The following is a 24,419-nucleotide window of genomic DNA, read 5'->3' as shown; positions in this document are numbered from 1 at the left end:
GATCCCCAGCACACAACACAGGGCTTCCCACAACATGGTAGCTGTTGGATAATTATTAACACAGGTGAAATAAATGAATGAATACGTATACTTAACTGAGACTTGAGTGGGGAGAAAGGAAGGCTTCCTGGAAGACCTGGTACAGCATGACTGAGAAGAGCAAGCAGGAGTCTCCCAGGCAGAGGAGGGGCAGAAAGGAGGGCCTGAGAGGGCACAGTCTGAGCAGAGGCCTAGCGGCCCAACAGAGCAGGTTGGGCCAGTCCCCACCAGAATGGGAGCCTAAACAGCTTTTGCCAGTCCCCACCAGAATGGGAGCCTCTTGATATCAGAGAAATAGTCACAGGCCCTTCACTGATTGTCAAACTCAGTCTGTATTGAGAGTCTAGAATTAATGGCTGAATAAATACTATAACAGCTGGTAGAATGACCAAGAGGGATTTAGATTTCATGCTGGCAGAAAAAGAAAGGCTAGCAGGAGGATGAAGAAGAGAGAGGGCTTTGGTAAATGTGCTCCTTTCTCTGCACCTGCCATACTTCTGGCAGTCTCCAAGGTTAACCGAGTCCCCCATTGAGGAGCCTGGGCCTACCTGTGCTCCCTTTGAGCTGGGGTAAGATGTTGCTTTAAGCTTCTATAGGTGCATCCGTGATCCATTCTGGAGGGAGCCATATGTTTAGGGTCCCCCAAACCCTGATCCACTTCTTTTGCACTCTGCAGCATCAGACACTTAATTGATTTCCCAGGGACTGTCTGGTTAATAACCCATCAGGTTCCTGTTGGGTGAGGGGAAGTCAGAGCAGAAGGCTGCCAGACCTTGGCTCCAGCTCATCTCATCTCAAGCCTGGTAGGGAAGCCTGGGGTCCATTTTGTGGTCACACTGAATTTGGGGAAAAACCCTGCCCACCCTCAGGGATGGGTGCCACCCTGGTGGTCTCCAGACCAGCCCTAGTGTGGTTCCCAGAATGGCACACACAGTGCCTTCTGGCAGGCCAGGTCAGCCCCAGAGCATTGCAGAGAATTGGGATATACAGTCTTCCTTGTAATTTGGTGATTCAGTCACAGACATGCAGAAGACACAGCCAACTGTTATTAAGAAGCTCACCGTCTTTTGAGGGAGACAGACCTGTAAATGAATGAGGACAGGTACCATGACTGATGTTGTGACAGAGGGAGTCCTCTGAGCAGAGAGGAGAGCGTGGTTCCCTCTGCTTGGGAGCAGCAGTAGAGAGAGCCCTTACTGGGAACGGCCAGGTGCTGTTCTAAGTTCTTGGCACATGTTAACTTCATTCTTCACAGCTATTCCATAAGGTGGGTGTTGGGAGTCCCCAAGCCCCCACCCCCAGGTTTGATGATTTACTAGTGGGACTCACAAGACTCAACACGTAGTTGAGTATAGGTGTTATACTCACAGCCCTGGTTTATCACAGTGAAAGGCAGAAAAGCAGAATCAGCAAAGGGAAAAGAAGCCTGGGGTAGACTCTGGGGCAAACCAGGCACAAGGTTCTGGGGTCCTCTCTCAGTGGAGTCACACAGGACGCACTTCATTCCCCCAGCAACAGGTTGTGACAACGTGTGAAATGTTGCCAATCAGGGAGGCTCATTAAAGCCTGAGCTCCAGGGTTTTTACTGGGGGTGCTCATGTCGGCACCCCCTGCCTGGCAAGTACCTGGGTTCCAGACTCCCCAAAGGAAAGCAGTTATTCATCATAATTGTTGAGGCACAGTGAGCCAGCCACTCTCGTCAGTTAATGGTGGCAACTCCCCTGAAACCTGAGTTCCCAGATGCCAGCCCAGGGCCACTGTTATAAGAAGGCATTGCAAAGGATAGCAGTCAGGGCTGCTGTCTTCACTCTCCTGCGCATGTAGGTAGTCATATTCTCATCCCCGTATTAGAGATGAAGAATCTGAAGCACAGACAAGTTAAGTAACTTGCCTCAGGTCCCACAGCCAGTAAGTGGCAGAACCAGGGTCCATCCCCAGGCTGGCTGGCTCCAGGGCCCACACACCTAACCACTATGCAGTGCCGTCTTCCTGATTGTTCAAACTAGCTTCTCCAGGCATAAATTGGTAGGAGTTTGCAGGGGAGAAAGGAATTTTTAGCTGAGAGATAGGCACAGAGCCAGGAGAGAGCTTGGCATTTTGGAGAGATGGCAAGTAGTTGGCTCAAGCGGGAGTACAGGGAGTCTCTTGAGGATGAGATTAAATGGAGATCAGCAATGGAGGATCTTGGGCTACATGAAAAGGAGGTTGTACTTTTCCCTGTGGGCCTGGAGGCTGGGGTGGTAGACATGAGGGTGAATAGCTAGCAAGAGCTTTTAAATCAGAAGGTGCCATTATGGGATTGGCCTTTTAGAAGGATGACCATGGCTTGGAAGACCTGGTGCCTGGTTCATTTTTTTTTTCCATTCATTTGTTCAGCTGCCAGCCCCATCACTAACTCTGTGTGGTCTTGGCTGAGTCACTAACCCCCTGCACACCTTGAGTTCTCAGCTACAGAATATGGGGTGTGATCCCTGCCTGTCCTGCCCCAGTAGGTAGTTGTGAGAATCAGAGGCAACTGTGGCTGTCCCGTGGCTTTGTGGGTGGAAACACGGCCCAGGACAGCGGGCTCACTGTGAGAGGGTGAACCGTTGATCAGGGCGGTCCTGAGGAACTACTGGCCTTTGCAGCTTCCTGGCTACTTCCTTCCCAAAAGCCCTTTGCTCTGCCCTTGAGAGGTGAGCTCAGCCTGCCTTAAGTCAGACACATGGGACTGGGAGCCCCTCCTACAGGCAGTTCAGGGGCTAGTCCAAGGCCTCCCCACATGCTTAGAGGGAACCAGTCTATCCCCTCTTTAAGAACAGCCCGCCACTTAGCTGAAGGTTCCTGTCCAAGTACTCAGGAACCTCTTTCCTGAGAGGCAGCTCAGGGCTGTGAGGTCAGAGAGATCTGGTTTAAATCCCATCTTCACCTAATGTTTCCTGTATGCTGGGCACTTAACCTTTCTGGGCCTTAGTTTCCATATCTGTAAAATGAGGTAATAGCACCCACCAGTGTGAGGGTCAAATGAATCAGGTGCCCACACTTGAGCTCTCAGCAGCAGTGAGCAGGAGACCCTGCATGACTGTGACCCAAGGTGGGCTCCGCAGCTTAGGGTCCCCATCAAGAAAGGTGGGCATTTGTTTCTCAGAAGAACTAGACACCTAGAGTTTTGGGGAGTGGGTGGATAGGAGATTTGAGGGGAGGTTCCTTTAACTGGAAGTCAGGGTGCCTGGGTTTTAGTTTCAGCTCTGCCACTGACTTGCTATGGTATGGGTATGAGGGCAGGGCACATGTCTCTCTGGGCCTCAGTTTCCTCATCAATCAAATGACACCAAGTAATTTGACCCAGAACTAAGTTTAAAAGTATAGAACAAGACTATTTCGTTTTTTCTTTTTTTTTTTTTTTTTTGGAAACGGAGTCTCACTCTGTCGCCCAGGCTGGAATGCAGTGGCATAATCGCCGGCTCACTGCAACCTCTGCCTCCCGGGTCCAAGCGATTCTCCTGCCTCAGCCTCCTGAGTAGCTGGGGTTACAGGCACCCGCCACCATGCCTAGCTAATTTTTTTGTAAGAGACAGGGTTTCACCGTGTTAGCCAGGATGGTCTCGATCTCCTGATCTCATGATCCACCTGCCTTGGCCTCCCAAAGTGCTGGGATTACAGGCGTGAGCCACCACGCCCAGCAGAACAAGACTATTTCAAGGCAGTAGTAGCATTCTGAATAGCCAGAATTTTCTTCCTCTTTTTTTTTTTTTAAGGCCGAGTCTCGTTGGACCGGACTGGAGTGCAGAGGCTTATGGCAGCCTCAGCCTCCCTGGGTTCAGGTGATCCTCCCACCTCAGCCTCCCCAGTAGCTGGTACTACAGGCACATGGCACCATGCCTGGCTAGTTTTTGAATTTTTTTCTAGAGATGGGATTTTGCCATGTTGCCCAGGCTGGTGTCAAACTCCTGCACTCAAGCCATCCACCTGCCTCAGCCTCCCAAAGTGCTGGGATTACAAGTGTGAGCCACTGCACCTGGCCAATAGCCAACATTTTCAGCAAGTGCTCATGTCTCTCCAAATTCCAGAGAGATCTAAATAATTAATATGCACATGAGCATGAGTGTGGAAGCTCTTTCAGGAGACTGGGGCACCCTCTTACTCTAGAAATCCTTTACTCTGTTGCATCACCTCTTCCCCTCTCCTAACAGAGCTGTACTTTTAGAAGATAATTGTCCAGTCTCTCTTTTTTTAAAAATAACTGTTTCTTTTTAAATTGTAAAAGTTAAAATAAGAATCACTGTTTTTCCAGTCACTTGAAAATCCTTAACTGCTAACATTTTGATCTTTATCCTTTATGTCTTTTTCTCTGAATGTGTTTTTTTGTTTATTTCTGATGGTTTTAAGGTATAAATTTGACTCTGTATCTTAAAATGGGATCTGAGCCTTCTGACTCAAGCCAGACTCCCAGGTCTTCTAGGGAGCATGCCATGCAGCCAGCCTCAGGTCCCGGGGGGCAGCAGGAGTTCTTCCTTGGACCTGCTCATGCTGTACAGAGAGTGGACAGTTCCCTCCTGAAATGCAGGGATGGAGGAAACAATCAGAATGCCGTCTGCTGCCATCTTCAATGAAGCACTGACTATGTGCCTGCTGTATGCCGGGCATGCTTCCCTTTGTGTATCCTGAATTCAGCAGTATTCAGCACATATTTATTGAGTGCCTGCTACCATGTACCACATATTCCTCTAGGCTCTGGGCACATAGCAGTGAACAAGACAGATAAGACTTCTGCCTTGTGGAACTTAAAATGCATTAGGAAAAAGCACAATAATCAGATAAGCATATATATATTGGATATGTGTGTGTGTGTTTATCACTTCCTAATCACTTCCTGGCCCCTTGCTCCGGTATTGCTTTATTTTTCATCAGAAAGAGAGAGAGAGAAAGAGAGAGAGGAGTGTGTGTGTGTGTGTGTGTGTGTGTGTGTGTGTGTGTGTGTGTGTGTTTATGTGAAGTCCTGTCATGAAAAATCAGTACAAGGGGCCAGGGAGTGATTGGGAAGAGTGGGCTGGGAGCTATTTTAGTTAGGGTAAGAAGCTAATAGTTGAGGAGGGGAGGAAGGAGGTTATATTCCATGAAGATATTTTCAGGAGGGTTCTGATTCATAAAGATAGTTGAGGGAGGCAGAGGAAAGCCAAGGTTTAGCTTGTTTAAGAAACAGCAAGGAGACCAGTGTACCTGTAGCATAGAAAATGAGGCTTGAGAAGTACTAGAGGCCAGATCTTACAGGAGCTTGTGGGCCCTGGTAAGGACTATGGTTTATTCTAAAATGCTTATGAAGCCATTGGAGGGTTGAGAGCAGAGAAGTGATATGATCCAAATTACACTTTGGGTTTTGTAAAATGAACAATTATCCCCTTCTGTGGATGCTTAGAGAGATTGGGTCACCTGCCCAGGGCCAGTGAATGATGATTATGGGACCTGAACCTAGATCTGTCTGGCTTCAGGGCCTGTATGCCTCCCATTGGGCCACCAGGCCTCCCATCAGCAGGGTTATCTGCCTGGTGATGGAAATAGAGCCACTCTGAGGGATGTCCACACCTCTGAAGCTCCTCCCAGGCACTGGGGAAGACTTTAGGGGCTTGCACACCAGCAGAACAGACTGCCACCCAGGCCGCTGGCCCAGACAGTGCTTCACGACTCACCAAAAGAGGAGGTCCCCACCACCACTGCATACTCAGCACTCTACCTGCAAATAGTGTTGCCATATGCTTCCACTGTCCCAAGGGATGTTAACGAAAGGGGATTTCCAGATAGTACTTACAGCCCCTCCTCGTTTGGGTCTTTGAGGCTGACCAGGGGCAGTAGCCACAAAGCTGTGCAGAGAGAGACAGGGTTATAAAGTGGAGAGAGCCTGAGTTCTGGGGTCAGATAACCCCAGGCTCCAGCTTGGCTCTCCACTTGTTTATGATACGGCCTTAGAAAAGTTGCTTCTACAAGCTTTGCTTTGCCAGTCTACAAAATAGAGATGACGGTACTGACTTTGTAGGGTTATTGTGAGGAATAAAATTTAAATTAGATAGTTGCAGAGCTTCTGGAACAATAAATAATATGCGGTAGATATAGGGTAGGTAGTAACTATTATACTTAGCATTAGTACTCCTATAATATTTGTATAGCCCTTAATACTTCTTCCACCATTATCTCAGCCGATCCATATAACAACCTTGTGAGCTCAGTACTGTAATCCCTTTTTACATGAAGAACATAAGATAAAGAAAGGTTAAGGGTTATACCCAAAGTTGCACAGGAAGAGAGTGGCATAAAAGGGTCTTGAATTTGGGAATACTGGCTCTAAGACCTGGTCAAAGTCAGAAAGAAGGTCCTTGGCAGGGCTGGGTCCAAAGTTGGCTTTCTGCAGTCAGTTCCTTTCTTGGGTGCATGCAACAGGCTGAAGCCACCACTGGATTGTTACAAATGATTCACCACAGAGTCTGAAAGTGAGGTGATAGCTGTCCTGAAAAGATCAGGAGACAGGCTCCAGCCTACTTGAGTGTGAATCATGTCACTCAGCAGACCTGGTTGAGACCAAAAAGGGCAAGTATGTCTGTCTTCATTCTGGGTTAGAAATAGGTAAAGTCACAAAATGCTATGCACTTGGGGAACAAAGAGCATCCTCTTTTGTCTTCGGTGGAGCTCCATCCTTGCTAACCAGTCATCACCCAGGTCCCTGCACCGCTAAAGGACGATGATCCTCTGACCATGGTCAGCATTAACCTGGGGGCCTGGGAGAAATACAGATCCTCAGGCCCCACCCGACCTGCTGACAGAATCTCTAGGGATGGGCCTCAGCAATGCTCAGCTCTCCAGAAAGTTGGAGAACCATGGCTTTAGAAGACAATGGCCAAAAATGCTAACTTTTTTTTTTCTTTGGACTAGCCAAATGAGTGTCTCTAGCCACTGTTTAAGCTGATGTAAGCAGCCTCAAGTAGAGAGAGAGAGCACAGGCTTTGGAACCTGAGCTCTAATTCCTGCTTTGAACTTTGCTAGCTGGTGACCTTGGCAAGACCCATTACCTCTCCACATCTCAGTTTCCTCACCTGTAGAACGAGGATTACATTGCCTTCCTCACATAGCCATTTTGAAGATTTGAGAGGCTGGATGTAGCATACCTAGCTCAGTCCCGGACACATGTCAGTCCTCTTCAGTGAGAACTGTGATTTGATGCACACAACTGCCAAACCTTGTTTTTGTATAGACAGTATTCTCTCTGGATGCTCTGTGCCAGGTGGACCCCTTGCACATGTGGCTTGCACACTGACCCATTGCCTGGAAACCGTGTCCCGCTGGTCTTACGCACACAGCTGCACCAAACAGCCACTTTGTGTGTTTCTCTACTATCCCCCTTCATCAATGCATGACTCATTGCTTCATTCGTGTCTCCATGTGTGCGTAGAAACCTAGGCAAGCAGCCATTCCTAGGGACATTGCAGGACAACCTCATTGAGATGGACATTCTCGGCACCTCCCGCCATGATGGGGCTTACAGTGACGGGTAGGTGACATCCCCATTCTCCTCTCTGTGTGTGCTCTCCTTGTGGCTCCTGCACTTGCATGCAGACCCTGAGACCTTTCCCTGGGATCTTCTGGGGGAGGTGATCCATGTGGCATGCTCATCACCAAGTCCATGTTCAACTTGGAACAGTTTATCCTTGGAATACCCTATCCCCCAGCATATTAACAGCAGTCTTGTTAATATGCAGCTCTTGGCATCTCACTGGCTGCTGTTGCCATTCCAAAAACCATCTCACATAGCATTTTTAATGCAGCACAGGCCCTGTATTGTATGGACTCTGGCCCTGAGTGTGTATTCTGTGACCTGAGGCACCTTGTACCCCAATAGGGGTGGGTTTGCCCTAAGGCTTCTGGGGGATACAGTGCAACCAGCGCACTCCATTTCCCAGGCTGTGTGCAAGTCCTCCCATGGCCATGGTTAAAGCCAAGCTGTGGAGGAGCTCCTGACACCTAGTTTGGTTACAACCATGTGCTTTGACCATACCCCACTGCCCTCATGACTAGGCTGTAGGGTGCAGTTGCCTGTCTGTCCCCCCACACAGCTTTCACCTTGGGCTTGGGAGGCAGCAGTCTGGCTTCTGGACAGAGTGCTTTGAAGGCATTTGCTGCCATTGGCTGTGTGACAGCCACTAGGGGACTAATGGCCATGGCATAACTTAGTGGTGGTTTCTTGGCTTCAACACCAATAAAACCCCCTTTAAAAAGAAGGGTATTCCAATCCTCAGTTGAGATACACCGGCAACAGAAGCATTGGAGGGAGAAGAACAATTTTAAGTCTCATTATCTCCAGGGGACACAACAGGATTTTAGATACTTTCCAAGCTACTGTAATAATTTTAGAGAATAGGAAGTTTATTCCCCAAGAAACAGTATCCCAGCCCCATCCGTTCCCAGGAAAAGGATCTCAGTGCCAGCCTTCTGTTGAGTTGGTTAACACCTTCTGCCGTGCCTTGGGTGGGTTTTCCCATGGGTAGGGCTGTCCCATCCGTGTTCAGTGGAAACGTGTCTCTGTGTGCCCTGTTCCATGGTCTAGTCCGTAGCTCTCCTTGTTCCTGTCCTTTCCCAGGTCTCTGTGGTGACTCTCTCTATCCAGGCTCCTCTGCATGCTTCTTCTACTGCCGACTCTGGCCTCCAGGTTTGTCTGGGTGCCTGGTCTCTGGGCAGCCCCTGACACCCTCTTGCTGCTCTCCATCTGCAGGCACTTCCTCTTCAAGCCTGGAGGCACCTCCCCGCTCTTCTGCACCACATCACCAGGGTACCCACTGACGTCCAGCACAGTGTACTCTCCTCCGCCCCGACCCCTACCCCGCAGCACCTTCGCCCGGCCGGCCTTTAACCTCAAGAAGCCCTCCAAGTACTGTAACTGGAAGTGCGCAGCCCTGAGCGCCATCGTCATCTCAGCCACTCTGGTCATCCTGCTGGCATACTTTGTGGGTAAGCACCTCTTCACCCCAGCTTCCCTTGCTCCCCTTTGGCCCAGAGGGCAGCAACCAAGACACGTGTGGGCACTGAAGGCTCCTTACTAGCATGGCAGGCAAAGCACGCAGTGTGAGCCAAGCAGCCCTGGAGTTCTGGACAGTCTGCACCCCTGACACTGCAAGGGCAGCTCTTCAGGGCCCTCCTCTCTTTCGTCTCCATCCCTCTGCACTTATATCAGGAAGGAAGCTGGGCATCTGTCCTTTTGTGTGTTGGGTGCCTGGTATTAGGGCGTGAGTGCTCAGTAAGACTAGCCTTTGAGATGGGGATCTATGGCATAAGTGTCATGGATTGAGTCAATACAACTAAATGACAAGTTGGAGAGGCTGAACAGCAGGTAGCCTCTCCTGTTGGGACTGTGTGGCTGCAGTGAGGAGCAGGAAGGAGGTGGAGCACCCTGGGCTTGGAGGGAAACTGGCAGGAAAGCAGGTCTGAAGGTAGATGTCTGGCAAGGCAGTCTGAGGGTATTGTGGGAACCAAGGTCCAGAGTTAAACCATGGTCAGGAACCCAGGGAAATTCTCACTGAGAAGCAGAAGGTCCCAGCCAGCACAGAGAGCAGAGAACGCTGGCTGAGGGCGCACAGACACGGAGCAGTGCTCACCTGACCCTGGGTGCAAACACAGATATAAGGAGCTCCTCCCGACCTCTGCCTTGATACAGCAGATGGCTCCCACTGTGCAGTCTTCTGATGAATTTGTAACACAGTCTGACCCCTTCCTACTTCTGACCCCTTGCTTTGGTCTTTTCCCAGGAAAGATATTAATCCAAAGAGATCTGTGGGTGTTGTGTAGCGTCTGCTGCCTCTATATAAATCAGCCTCTTAGTAAAGGCATTGGAAGGGAGATTGGCTTAACCCTAGAGGTCCTTTCCTGTAATTCAAAGGCTTAAGGTAGGTTGGGCCAGCTTGAGAAGGCCTCGAACCCATGCTAAGGAATTCTAAGATAATTCTGCAAGCAAAGGGGACTTTTTCAGCACAAGCCCAGTAAACAGAAATAGAACTAACTGGCAGAGGCCAAAAAAGACAGTGCTGCCCGCTGTGAAAAAGAACTTGGTAACTAGCAAAGTCACTGTGGCTGAACAGGGGCTGTCTTGAGAAGTAGTAAGAGGTGTCACTAAGAATGATTAATACAACATGGGCCATCACATGTTCAAGAGATAGAGAAGTGGTTCAAGCATGGATGGGGTTTGAGTGGCATAAGCTGTAAGGTCAATTCCACTCAAGATTCTTGAATTTTATAAAAATAAGTAATCAGGAAGATGATAGTCCTGCAAACAGGGAGGTCCCCTTCAATATCTCAAGCTATAATAAGCCTCCTCTGGCATGTCAGGTCTCTTTTCCCCTTCTGAATATTGGCTTAGACAATTTCATGGCTCCAAGGCCAAGGTGGCATGCATGTCATCTCTTCTTCTGTCTGATTGTTTAGTTGCTGCTGCCTAGAATGCTGTGTTGAGGAAGATACTGGGGCTATATTTAGGCTCAATGTAAGAGACTATCTGTGATTGATTAGTGATGTCTGTTATGGTCACAGAAATGGAGAATATTGATAACGTGTCAAGTATTTGCCATCCCTGCTATGGGTCATTGTATAAATGAAACAGCCAAACTGGGAGAGGTCAAGGCCTACCCAGGCTCTGTGAGGTGCATCATTGATATAGAGTGGGTTACCAGTGAGGGTTGTATAGTTCCAGTACCATTACTTGGCATGAAGGTTGCTTTTGGCACCACGAATAGTATGTCACCACCAACCACTGGCACAGCTCTTGGTTTTGACTAACATTATTATTTTTCATAAGTGAGTAGACTTCTGGACAGGCAGTCATAAGTCATAATTTGAGTAGTTTGCTGCTATACACATCCATTTGTTTTGCGTTGAAGTCTTAAGGTTTATATCATATAGCCTAATTCAGTGAGAAAGAGTAAGTGTTTACATGATTAATCAAACTCTCTCCTGTTTTCCATCTCGTGGCTTCTTTCTCTCCCAGTTAATAAGAATACATGATTAGTCTTCAGCTATTTAAAGATAGGGGCAACTGTGGGAATTAGTGAGCTCTCTGTCTGAGGAAGGATACAGATAGAGCTCAGGGACCACTTAGAATAAGATTCAAGCACTGCCTGGGAGTTTTCACTGGGTAACCTTTAATTTTCCTTCCAACATTGACAGTCTTCAAATCCACAATTTTGTGAATTTTATTTTTCACTCAGCAAACCATATGGAGTACCTGCTTTGAGCCAGGCTCTATGCTAAGTGCCAGGGTTAAATATATAGTCACTACCCTTGAGGTATTCGTAGCTTAAAAGAAGAGATAGCTATGTTAGCAGGCAAATCTGAAACAGTGACTGATTTACACAGAGCTCAGGGGCTGTGGGAATACCCAACCCCAGCCAAGAAGAGTAGGGAAGGCTTCCTGGGAAAGGTGATGTTTGAGCTGAATTTTAAAGTAGGCATTAGCCAGAAGTAGACATACAGAAAGGGTATTTCAAAGCAAGGGAGCTTTCAAAGACTTGAAAGAGGATGATGTGGTAGCAAAGATGTTTTCTGTGTTTGAAGCATTTGAGGAGTGTGGGGTGCACCGTTGGAGCTAATACAGAAGTGTTTCATCAGATTGTGGAGATCAGCTTGGAGGACAAGTTGAGGACCTTATTGGGTGGGCAACTGGGGTACCACTGAACAGTTTTAAGCAGTGATAGGACACAGATTTTTATTTTAGAAAGGTAAGGGTAGAGGAAGGAGGAGTAGAAGCTTACCTGTTGGGAAACTATTGCAGTCAACTAGTCAGGAAAAGCTGATGGCTTCAATTACAACACTGACAACTTAGGTGGAGAAGAGGAGGTGGATCGAAGGTCAATTTTGAAGAATTTGTGTCTTGAGCCAGGAATGGTCAGTTCACTGATAGTGTGTCCTTGCCAAGAGTAACACAGATATTTCTACACAGATAATATTGTGTCTGTGTCGAAATACTTGGACTGGATGCTAGGGCTCATATACAAGGATCAAGCCAGAGAGGCAAGCCTGGGCATTCCCTGGGCTCCCTTTTTCCTGGAGAGTCAGCAAGGTGTTGGGGAAGAGCTTAGACCTACCATGACTGCCCTGGATTCCAGGCCCTGCTCTACCACGCAGCAGCTGCTCACCCTTGGGAAAGTCATTTCTCTTTCTGAGTTCTGATTTACTCATCTAGAAAATAGGCACAACCCATACCTCAGAAGGATGCTTGTGAGCTTGGTATAAGCCAACGCAGGTGAACGCGTTGCAGGTGTGCAGGCCATCCCACCCTTGCTTCACAAGCTAGAGGGTAGCAGCCTTATTGCTTGCTCTCCTGCAGCTGCTGAGGACAAGGCAGAAGCATCTTGTTGCTTGGCCATAATTACAGGCTGTGACGACTAACTTGGAAGGAACTATCAATCATTAAAAATCAAATTAATTGTCTCAGCCGAGCACAAATATCCCTAACAAAGACCCTTTTCCAGCAGACCAACCGATCTAATCAACAGGCAAAAGCACAGATATTTAATTAGATTTTTGATGACAAATTGTGTTTAATTTCAAGTATAATCAATTATTAATTACTGTAATGAGTGAGTCTGACTGGGTTTACTAATTAACTCATTTAAAAATTATGAATAACCTTTTCATTTGTAATTATTTTCTACATCCTATCAGGTTCCAGATAAGAATTGCGTCACCTAACCACCAGAGCGGGAGGCAGAAACAGAGGGTGGAAAATAATTTTTCTTTTGCTGTTATCTGCCTAGGGCTGTCATGTCTGGTTGGTAATCCTGACAGATTCGTTTGACATTTAGTTTGTTTGTTTGTTTGTTTGTTTGTTTGTTTAGAGATGGGGGTCTCACTCTGTCACCCAAGCTGGAGTGCACTGGCACAGTCATAGCTCACTGCAGCCTTGAACTCCTGGGCTCCAGTGATCCTTCCACCTCAGCCTCCCGAGCAGCCGGGACTACAGTTGTGCCCCACTGCACCTGGCTACTTTTTAAATTTGTGTGTGTGTGTAGAGATGAGGTCTAATATGTTGCCCAAGCTGCCATAAACTCCTGGCCTCAAATGATCTTCCTGCCTCAGCTTCCCAACAGGCTGGGATTACAGGTATGCGGCACCACACCCAGCTGATGTTCCATTTCTTAGTTAGAAAGTGTCTTCAGAAACTTGTGCCACCAGTGACATTTCAATTACAGATACATTTACAGGTATTTTCATGAGAAAGTAGAGACACTGGAGTCAGCACTTACCACCAACAGAGACTGCGGAAGCCAGAGGCTTGCCCATGGGCCACCTCCTCCTCTCCTGGGAGTGCTACTTGGCTGCTCTGGCCTGAGCTGGGAATCCAGGGAGGACCCTCACACAGCTGTGGGATCTCTTCAGAGAGAAAATTTGTATTTTTGTCTCCAAAGGCATCAATTCAGAAGGACAGCCACTGAGGATGAGTTTACAGTGCTTTATTCACCAGTTCTTCCTAGTACAGTTCTCAGGTCCTTGTTAGTCTCCATTTGAATACCGGGTCTTTTCTTTTCTGGAGAAATCTGTTGGCAGAACACAATGGGGGCTGTTGTGCAGGTTACATGAGATGATATCGACAGGGGCAATGCTAGTTTTAGGTCAGAACCTGAAGCTTGTACTGCCAATTGTTAAGCAATTAAATGCTTTATTGTATAGCATTTAATTGTTTTTAAAACATGTTTAGCAAAAAAGGTGTGATATAGAGTAGTAAAAATCACATTTGGCTGCTGTTTATCATTCATAAAGAGCAGTTAGTTTTGATTGTATGCTGTCCACGTGCCCTTCTGTTCTGAGCACATTGCTTGTGTTTCCTCACTGAAATCTCCTAACAATCATGAGTTATTATTCGCAATTGACAGATGAGGACAATGAGCCCCCATGAGCTTAAGTAGCTTGCCCACTGTTGCATGGTAAATGTTAGGGCTATGATCCTCCCAACCACAGGCACTCAAGCTCTTGAGCTGAAGCTTTCGAATTATTTTCTCTTTTGAGCTCACACTTTTAACCTGTATGCTGTAATTCTCCCATCTTAATATTTGGCTTTTTGAATTTTTGCTATGTGCCTAGTATTGGGCCAGGCCCATTACGTGTATCATGTCTCTGGACCCTCACCACAATTCTGTGGGATGAGTATGATTTTCTGTATTTTCTAGAAAAGGAAACTAAAGCTCAGAGAAGTTTGCAACTTGCCTGGGTCACATAGCCAGTATATGACATAGCTGGGATGCAACCAAGACTTGGGATTTCAAAGGCCGTGCTTTCAGCCAACTATGCTATATAGGCCCTGGGCTGGAATAGACAATGTAGAATCAAAAGATCTCACTTCAGACCCTGGCTGTATCACTTGCTGACGGTGTAAACTTGGGCAGTTTGCTTAACCTCTCTGAACCTTGGTTTTCACTTTCCTTATGGAAGTGGCTGGAAAGACTGTCCCATTTTATAGGAGAGGGAACCAGGAGCAGCATGATGGTTGAGAGCATAGGTTCTGAAATTAGGCTGCCTGCTTTTAAATCTCAGCACTGCTGCTTCCAAGCTTTGTGACATTTGGCGAGTTTACACAACCTCTCTCTGCCTCAGTTGCCCTATCTGTAAAATGAGGATTATAATAGTGGTTACTTCACAGGGTTGGGGTGAAATTTCTGTAAGATAATTTACACGAAGTACCTAGCTCACTCCCTGACACAGAGCACTCAATAAAAGTTAGACACTACTGTTGTTAAAAGTATTATTAGAATTATTAGCATCTCATGTAACAGAGTATTAGTTACTCCTGAGTGAGAACTTGGACCTGGCTTGTCTCACTGCAGCACCAACAGGCTTCCTGGCCTGTGTTAGTCACAAGGGCAGCTGACAGAACAACCAGGGGGACCTGTCAGAAAACATTTGTAGGGATGTCTCACTGTTCCAGCAATGCAGCCACAAGAAGAATCGTCACCTGCAAAGCAGCTCACATCATTTCTCTAACTAGGACAAAACTTGATTTGTGATTCACTAACTGTTGCTTCTGTGCAGATAAAACTGACAGCTTCCCTTGTGTTCTGAATCTGTATGTAAAACGCAGACACTGCGTGCTACAGAAGAGCCTCAGATTAGTAACTTGAGGTTTCTTCAAGCACCTGTCTTGCCAGGTAGGCCTTTGGAATAGGAGACGAAAAAGGCTTGTTAATAAATCTAAAACGAGGAGCGGCTTTACATTTAAATGAAGACCTGAGAGGACACTGGTTGCTGATTGCTGTATCATCAGGTCCAGGTCTGCCCTGCAGGGCAGTGGCGCCATTTTCTGTGATTTCTCTAATGCAGCGTGGGGTTCTCATCAGGAAAGAAGATGGGATTTGGAGCCTGACCACCTCCGCAGAAATCTCAGCGCTGCCACTCTCCAGCTGTTTAGCCATTTGATCCTTGGTTTCCTCATCTGCAAAGTGGGAGGAATAATAGTATTACTTTCATAAGGCTGTTGTGCAGGTTAAATGAGATGATGTTGAAAAACACAGAGCATGTGATAAAGGAGATGTCCCTTGCTGGTCGCCTTGGGAGATGGTTGTTACCCCTCCTTGGACCTCACCCACAGTGTGGCCCAAGTGGATTGTCCTGTAAGGTCCTTCCTAGTCTATATTTCTATATCTCTAGGAAATTGCACCAGGACATAAAGGGTGGAGTCTCAGATGTGGGCTTCTGCATCTCCTGGGTAACCACAGTGGAACGTTCCAATTTGTGTAATAGCAATGAGGGATCCTTTCTTAAATTAGGTTGCATTTGCATTTTTCAACTGCACAAGAAGGACTGATTGTGGAGTACAAAAAAAAAAATCAGAACCCTTGCTTGAAGTGGTGATAGTTTAATTTATAAGTGAGAATGTTGCTAAGCTTAATGCTTAATTGCTGCTCTTCAAAAGGCAGCTATTAGAGAGCTTTGCTTGTTGGAATAATATTGCAGTTCTTGGTCTGGAAGACCCTGGGTCATGCAGTTCTTGAGGCTATCTAGGAAATGGTGATAGAGGTGAACTTGGGCGTTAAGTGCAATTTGCGTAGAGTGGTATAGACTGTCAATATCTCTGACATTTCATCATACAAACTGGACTTCAGTATGGTAGCAATTCAGTTAGAAGACATATTAGACTTCCCTTCTTTTTAATGGAGGTTCACTCCCCCATCTCCTCTTGTCTTACTCTCTGCTTTCACATACTCAATCCCCAGCACAAAGCCTGGCACAAGGTACCTGTGCTAAATTAAGACTTGGTTGAATAAGAGGCCTTGCAAAATGGTTAAGTCTGCCAAGGGTACTCTAGGCAGAAGAGCAGCATGGGCAAAAGCATGGTGGCCGAACTGTGTATTTTATGTTCTGGGGCTAAGATACAGGTGAAATGGACATGAGATGTGTAGAGAAAGAATTACAGATAGAGGCCAGGGTGAATTTATCCACCTCCCAACACCCATTCATTTCCATCTGGCTCAGCTCATACAATATCAGGATCTCAGATGCTGTTGCCTCATTAGCATGAGCCTATTACACTTGGGCCTGGGTGTTATTTGTGTGCAATAAGGCTCATTTTCCCTCCTTTCTCTTTGACTTCACATCAGGCCTTTTGGACAGGAGCCATAGATTTAACTTTATAGCCCAAAGAATGGGAAATGGAGATGATTGAACTTGGTCTTTTAGAAGGAGGAAAAAGTGATAAAGATACAGGATCCTGCATTAATGCCTTCTCTCTCCAAGATCGATTCCTTCATGCTGCTCTGTGGGAATTGCTAATAGCAAGATATATATAGATTGTTCTCATTATAACAGGCCACAGACAGATATCTTCCAGATCCCCAAAAGGAAGACTTAGGAGACCAGCATGGCTCTCTGCAGTTGTCTGAAATGCTGACGAAGGGAGAAGGGACCAACTCGCTCTGCAGGGCTGAAGAGGGAAGAAAATGAACGTTTTCCAGTTTGCAGAGCCTCCCCATGATAGAAGAGTTTGACAGTGCCCTTCCTGGCAATGGAAGTATTCAGGCAGCGGGTTATGGGGTTTGTCATTTGATCATTCATTTGCTTTTAATTTGAGGAGAGTTTAAGAAGCTAGGTACAAAAGTGAGGGCAGTGTGTCAAGGAATGGTACTACCCCCTGGCTAATGGTTCTAGGATACCATGAAGGGGCATGAAGGGGCAACGGGGAAGGAGTGGTTACTAGAACCTGGAGAAGGTAGCCAGCTGAGAGTGCTGCTTGACATGGATGTATGGTCTTCAATAGAGGCATGGCGGTGAGGGAGCCGGAGAACAGAAATCTCCACCTCACTCTCTTCCCACCCTGACAACCTCCTCCTGGTGGTGGAACCCAACCAGAAGTCACAGCTCAAGGGAACCATTGATCCAGGCCATGTGGACCAGCCTCCCAGGGCACAGAGCAGGGTGAAAAAGGATAGAGAGTGAGTGTGGAAGGCAGCGGGATGACATCTGTCTTCCCCTGTGTCATAATTCCTTTCCCTAGCCATGCACAGGGCTCTGACTGTGCTCTTAGGGACCTAACTAGGATTGAAACTCCAGCCACTGCTCAGACATTGTCCCTTACCTTTGCACCCACTCAGCCACCAGGCCCAGGCCACTTCCTTCATATCAGATTTATTGAGATATAATGTACATACAGAAAATTAACACATTTTAAGTGTACTACTGTATGAATTTTGACAAACTGGTAGGGTTACGTGACCACCACCACAGTCAAAACACATAACCATTCCATCACCCCCAAAAGTTCCCTCATGCCCCTTTGAAGTCAACCCCCCTCTCATTCTCAGCCTCTGGCAATCACTCATCTACCTATTCTCTGTCTCTGTAGTTTCAGGCACTGTTTTTGAGAAATATAGTAAAGAAGTGATTTATTTACTGGCTTTAAAATCAGATATTACCTAAAATAATCTCCAAACTCAGATATTTCAGTGTTGTTGAGAAATTTTTTAAGGTATCATCCAGAATTCAAGATACTGGGGCAAACAACAGAAACATTCTGCGGTTTTCTGTGTGTTATCCTTGATCTCCATATCATGGCTCATAGTTTCTGAGTTTGGGAATGTGTCAAAAAGAAAGGACCCACATTTACTCATATATTCATTTTTAATAACAACAGCAGCCACAGCCTCAGCATAGTCAGTGTGGATAAACAGCTTTATGTCCTTCTGCCTTTTTCACAGGCCATTTTTTTCTTTCTTTTTTTTTTTTTTTTTTTTTTTTTTTAGTATTTATTGATCATTCTTGGGTGTTTCTCAGAGAGGGGGATGTGGCAGGGTCATAGGATAATAGTGGAGAGAAGGTCAGAGATAAACATGTGAACAAAGGTCTCTGATTTTCCTAGGCAGAGGTCCCTGCGGCCTTCCGCAGTGTTTGTGTCCCTGGGTACTTGAGATTAGGAAGTGGTGATGACTCTTAAGGAGCATGCTGCCTTCAAGCATCTGTTTAACAAAGCAAATCTTGCACCGCCCTTAATCCATTTAACCCTGAGTTGACACAGCACATGTTTCAGAGAGCACGGGGTTGGGGGTAAGGTTATAGATTAACAGCATCCCAAGGCAGAATAATTTTTCTTAGTACAGAACAAAATGGAGTCTCCTATGTCAACTTCTTTCTACACAGACACAGTAACAATCTGATCTCTCTTTCTTTTCCCTGCATTTCCCCCTTTTCTTTTCGACAAAACCGCCATCGTCATCATGGCCCGTTCTTGATGGTCGCTGTCTCTTCGGAGCTGTTGGGTACACCTCCCAGATGGGGCGGCTGGGCAGAGGCGCTCCTCACTTCCCAGGCGGGGCAGCCAGGCAGAGGCGCTCCTCACTTCCCAGACGGGGCGGCCAGGCAGAGGTGCTCCTCACCTCCCAGACGGGTTGGTGGCCGGGCAGAGGCGCTCCTCACATCCCAGACAGGGCGGCCGGGTGGAGGCGCTCCCCACCTCCCAGACGGGGCGGCGGCCGGGCAGAGGCGCTCCCCACCTCCCAGACGGGGCGGCGGCCGGGCAGAGGCGCTCCCCACCTCCCAGACGGGGCGGCGGCTGGGCAGAGGCGCTCCCCACCTCCCAGACGGGGCGGCCGGGCAGAGGCGCTCCCCACTTCCCAGACGGGGCGGCTGGGCAGAGGCGCTCCCCACCTCCCAGACGGGGCGGCGGCCGGGCAGAGGCACTCCCCACCTCCCACACGGGGTGGCGGCCGGGCAGAGGCGCTCCCCACATCCCAGACGGGGCGGCCGGGCAGAGGCGCTCCCCACCTCCCAGACGGGGCGGCGGCCGGGCAGAGGCGCTCCCCACCTCCCACACGGGGTGGCGGCCGGGCAGAGGCGCTCCCCACCTCCCAGACGGGGCGGCCGGGCAGAGGCGCTCCCCACCTCCCAGACGGGGCGGCGGCCGGGCAGAGGCGCTCCCCACCTCCCAGACGGGGCGGCGGCCGGGCAGAGGCGCTCCCCACCTCCCAGACGGGGCGGCGGCCGGGCAGAGGCGCTCCCCACCTCCCAGACGGGGCGGCGGCCGGGCAGAGGCGCTCCCCACCTCCCAGACGGGGCGGCGGCCGGGCAGAGGCGCTCCCCACCTCCCAGACGGGGCGGCGGCCGGGCAGAGGCGCTCCCCACCTCCCAGACGGGGCGGCGGCCGGGCAGAGGCGCTCCCCACCTCCCAGACGGGGCGGCGGCCGGGCAGAGGCGCTCCCCACCTCCCAGACGGGGCGGCGGCCGGGCAGAGGCGCTCCCCACCTCCCAGACGGGGCGGCGGCCGGGCAGAGGCGCTCCCCACCTCCCAGACGGGGCGGCGGCCGGGCAGAGGCGCTCCCCACCTCCCAGACGGGGCGGCGGCTGGGCAGAGGCGCTCCCCACCTCCCAGACGGGGCGGCCGGGCAGAGGCGCTCCCCACTTCCCAGACGGGGCGGCTGCCGGGCAGAGGCGCTCCTCACCTCTCAGACGGGGCGGCCGGGCAGAGGCGCTCCTCACATCCCAGACGGGGTGGTGCACAGGCCATTTTTTCATGCAAACATTTTCAAGTACTGACACAATTCTCATTCTTGCCAAGTGTAAAAGCCATTATATTTGTGCCATTACTGTATCATTGTATTCCAGCTGTTTCCAGTTCTTTGGCATTATAAGTAGCACTTCTGTAAACATCTTTGTGCCTCTGCTCTGTTTTCTTATTTCATATCTGGATTATTTTGGAAAGGGTGTATTCCCCAGAGCAGGATTCCTGGGTCACAAGGTGTGAACAGCTCTGTGACTCACTGCTAGATCCTCTTCAGAAGGGTAGGACTGAACTTCAGGGGCTCCCATCCAGGTATCCAATTTCCCCACGGTCCTGCCAGAAGAAAACTTTCTCTCTGATCTTGGGTCTGCCAGTTTAATTGGTGGGAGGTGGGCGCAGGGTCACAAGTGGCTCTGAGACCAAAAAAGGCTGAAGCATTCCTGAAGAGAGCTGCCCATCACCTCCTACCCCACTTCTACCAATCAGTTCTTTCTCAAGAGCTTAGCTCAAGTGTCGCTACTTCAGGGAAGCATCTGTGAGCCTCTCCCGCTGAGCCAGGAACCCAGTTCTATGCCTTTATGATGCTTGTGGTGCTCCTCACAATGGCTGCTAAATGACTGTGACATGGATCGTTTAATATCTGTCCCCACCATTAGATTATGAGCTCCATGAGGGCCGAAAAAATTTCCGTCATACTTAGTATCATAGCCACAGCTTCTTGTGCCGGGTCTGGCATGATGTTGCATGTGTCCAGCAAAAGTTTGTTCAAGGAAAGAAAGGAGGGCAGGATGTCAAGATCAGAACCCAACAGATGTTGCAAGGCATGGAGAGGGGAGAAAGAAAAAGGAAAGAATAGAGGTTCCAAGTTCTCACAGAGATCAAAGGTGGAAAGTGTATATCAGTGAGTGAAAAATGGCTGCTCGAAACTATGCGGAGGGAAAACCAGAGGAGACAAAGCCAGAGGCGGCTGCTGAAACATAGCCGGCACGGGGCACAGGCTGGCTGTGCCCTAACTGCTCATCTGCTCCTAACTACTTATGACTCAAGCAAGAAGTGTACTCTCCCCAGACCTCAGTTTCCTGACCCATGAATGTAGATAAGAGGCTGCTGTGGAGATGAAATGATTCTCAGGCACCTAGTTCTTAATAGTAAGAGCCACTCATAAATGAAATCTGCCTGCCCCTTCTCCCTGGCAAACAAGATGTGTTGAATTTGAGGGCCAAGCAGTTTCTGAGTTTGGAAATGTGTCAAAAAGAAGGGACCCACATTTACTCATATATTCATTTTTAATAATAACAGCAGCAGCTGCAGAAACAACACACTCTCCTAGGGGTTGGAGGCCCTGGGGGCAATTTAAAGCCCCCAGGGGAGGCAGCACAGCCATGGTTGGTCAGGAAGGACCCCCAACTGCATCTCTGGGTGCTCCTTTTACAACATTGCCCAGGGAGTATGGAAAAGGAGTTGATTTTATAGATTTTTAGCCTTCTTGGAAAGGAATTTTCCCCAAGTCTCGTTTGTATTCCAGACTAATTACTGTGAAATAACATAATTTAATTGCACTTAAGTGCAGAGAGAAAGAGAAAACAGCCCCCCTGATGGCTATTCTTGCACTGAGTAAATACCTAGCACTTGTGGAGGAGAAGTTAGGAAGGGGCTACACTTAAGTCTGCTAGGCTTAGGGGACAAGGCGGGAGCAGAGCTCAGCCTCTTTTCATGGCAGGGAGGAAGAGCAGGGTGGAAGGAAGAAGGGAGCAGTGAGAAGAAGAGAGAGGGCTGAAAAAACCACAATATTTCTCCTTCCACTCAGTGCTTCTGCCTATCAGTAAAACAACAAAACCAGAACTAAACAGCTTCATCCTTCTAAAGACAGCAATACGATCTCAGAGCAAAAGCACAGACTGGGCCGAGTAAGACCTGCATTCCAAACCCAGCTCAGACACGTTTTCAAACCTCTCTGTATGTTGGTTTCCTCATTGGTAAAATGTCAATTAGTATCTAAGTGGTGTTTTGAGCATTAAGCAAGAGAACATCTGCAAAGGGCCCAGTCCAGTGGATGACCCGTAGTAGGTGTGGAGTAAACGCAGCTTCCCAGCAGCTGAATCACCTGGAGATTTTAAACCCTTTCAGGTTTAGCAGCCAAGAGCCATCCCTGGATGCAGGGATTTCAGGTGATTAAGCAGAAGGAGCTTCCCCAAATTCAGGTTTAAACTGGTGGGGAGCATTCACTGAGCCTGTCTTTTGGACTGTGTCCCAGGCTGTGAGGAGCAGACAAAGCCAGATAAGCTAGCGTCACTGCCTCTGAGCCATCCATACTTTCTTGGACAGCCAGATGTGTAAGGAGCTGATGGCAATTCTAGGCGGATGATAAAGATATGTTACTGGAGTTTGAACCTATCCCTGTGGGATTCCAAAGGAGACAGCAATTCATAACTGGGAGGATCAGGAAAAAGTTACAAGGCATTGAGCTTGTAAATCAAGTAAGATATTGAAAGAGAAGATCGGAATGGCTTTCTGGAAGACCGAACAGCCTAAACAAAGGCAGAGGATAGTAGATAGGAATGTTGGATATTTCTGCATCTGTGTCAGAAGAGTCCACATTAAAGTGTCCATTTGTGCATTTTACCTATCTATGGGCCTCAATCTGTACTTTCATTCTGTTTTACTGAAGACTTTCAGTATAAAACTACAGAAATCACAAGTGCTGGTAGACACTGGCTGCCTTTCCCCTTAGAAGAGAGGCTCCACTAGGCAAATACAGAATAAATACCATGCCTTTATGTAAGGTCTTTTAATTTTTCTCTCTAGCAGTCAATGCACTCTCTATAATTATTAACTGCATTTCCTTGCCCTGCAAGCCCCAGATGTGGAAACTGAGGCCTGCTGCAGTCAAATAACTTGTTCGGCTGGAATGGCTGGTAAGTAGTAGCGCTGGACCTAGAAATCCAGTTTTCCAACTATAAACCCTATGCAGACCGTGCTGCCTCTAAAAGCCCTCCTCTCATGTCCCTGGGCCCCATACCTGAGGCTCAGAACAAACGAGGGCCACATTGCCCTTCTGTCTGCAGCTTGCCTTTGCCCCTGCTCCCAGCCACTCCCAGCAAAGCCTAAGCTGATGTAACAGCACACACAAATATGGCAGCACACACAAATCTAGAGTCTGCCTTGTGCCAGGCAGGTGCTATTCTGAGTGTTACATGTATTTCCTCATTTAATATTCTTCAACAGTCTTACTTATCCAGTAAGTATTTGTTAAGTGCAAACAGGGGCACCATGCTGTTTTTATTTCCATTTCCATAGATGAGAAACTGAGGCCACGAAGGTTAAATGATATGTCCAAAGCCAGATCTCTAGTGAGAGAAAGAGACAGGACTCACACCCAGAGCCCATCCTCTCCTCATTGGGCTCTACCCTTCCCATATGCTGGGGGGCATTTAGGGAAGGTTTTCACCCTTCTGAACTACTGAGAGGATGCAAGTAGCTCCTTGCTAATGAAAGAAACTAGGCTGGGCACAGTGGCTTACACCTGTAATCCTAGCATTTTGGGAGGCCAAGGTGGGCAGATCACTCAAGGCCAGGAGTTTGAGAATAGCCTGGCCAACATGTTGGAACCCTGTCTCTACTAAAAATACAAAAATCAGCTGAGCATGGTGGTGCACGCATGTAATCTCAACTACTCGAGAGGCTGAAGCAAGAGAATCACTGGAGCCTAGGAGGCAGAGATTGCAGTGAGCCTGGGCAACAGAGTGAGACTCTGTCTCAAAAAAAAAAAAAAAAATGAAAGAAACTAACTTATCTTTTTATGAAGGAAAAATGAACATCCATCCGTCTGTCCTGCCCCGTGTACTGTGCCAGCACTGCCACACACATGTGCACTGACTGGGGCGGCGGTTTGCACCCAAAGTGCTTCAGGACTGGAGCCAACAGGAGGCCAGGTTATGAATGTCAGGAGACCTCAAAACCTATTGCTTATTGAGCAACAGCACCTTGTAGTATCTGATTCTGCTGTTCTCCAGGCTTCCTCCAGCATGAGTAGATTGTCACTGGCGTAACGTGTCACTTTGGAGAAAGCCCTTCCTGCTGGCATGTGGCGGGCAGCTAGATTGATCATGCCCTTGAGCCTAGAGTTAGATTTTGTTCACAGCCTCCAGTGGGAAAGAAAAAATGCCAGTATCATTAATTGTAGTGTGGCCTCCATTTCATCACATTGTCTCAAATTTTACCACTCAGATCATCTGTAGAATTGAGTACATTCCTCAGACCCCTGTGTGTGTCTCAGCCTGTGTGTGGCACTGTGTATATAAGCACACACTTGATTCCAACTCTCTTTGCAAAAAGGGTATTTGAGAGGAGATGGAGTAGGAGGGTAACAAAGCTTTAAATGAAAATTTTAGGA

At 48.2% G+C, this 24,419-nt stretch overlaps 1 protein-coding gene across 19 annotated transcripts in view; it reads left to right on the top strand.

The window, feature by feature from the left end:
- Positions 1 to 24,419, top strand: part of TENM4 (teneurin transmembrane protein 4) — a 3,006,191-nt gene that overhangs the window by 2,766,485 nt on the left and 215,287 nt on the right. For 16 of the 19 annotated variants that reach the window (XM_054661572.2, XM_063784373.1, XM_063784372.1 and 13 more), the window contains 2 exons: positions 7,457 to 7,555; positions 8,774 to 9,009. In XM_054661572.2, coding sequence (XP_054517547.2) covers positions 7,457 to 7,555; positions 8,774 to 9,009 — 335 coding nt within the window. The remainder of the gene's footprint in view (positions 1 to 7,456; positions 7,556 to 8,773; positions 9,010 to 24,419) is intronic. The other 3 variants (XM_016921717.4, XM_016921714.4, XM_016921710.4) reach the window with 1 other exon arrangement.

The sequence above is a fragment of the Pan troglodytes genome, chromosome 9, assembly GCF_028858775.2.
Source record: "Pan troglodytes isolate AG18354 chromosome 9, NHGRI_mPanTro3-v2.0_pri, whole genome shotgun sequence".
NCBI classification, from domain to species: domain Eukaryota; kingdom Metazoa; phylum Chordata; class Mammalia; order Primates; family Hominidae; genus Pan; species Pan troglodytes.
The sequence above is the reverse complement of the archived record's forward strand: the minus strand, read 5'-3'. Positions and strand labels throughout refer to the sequence as shown.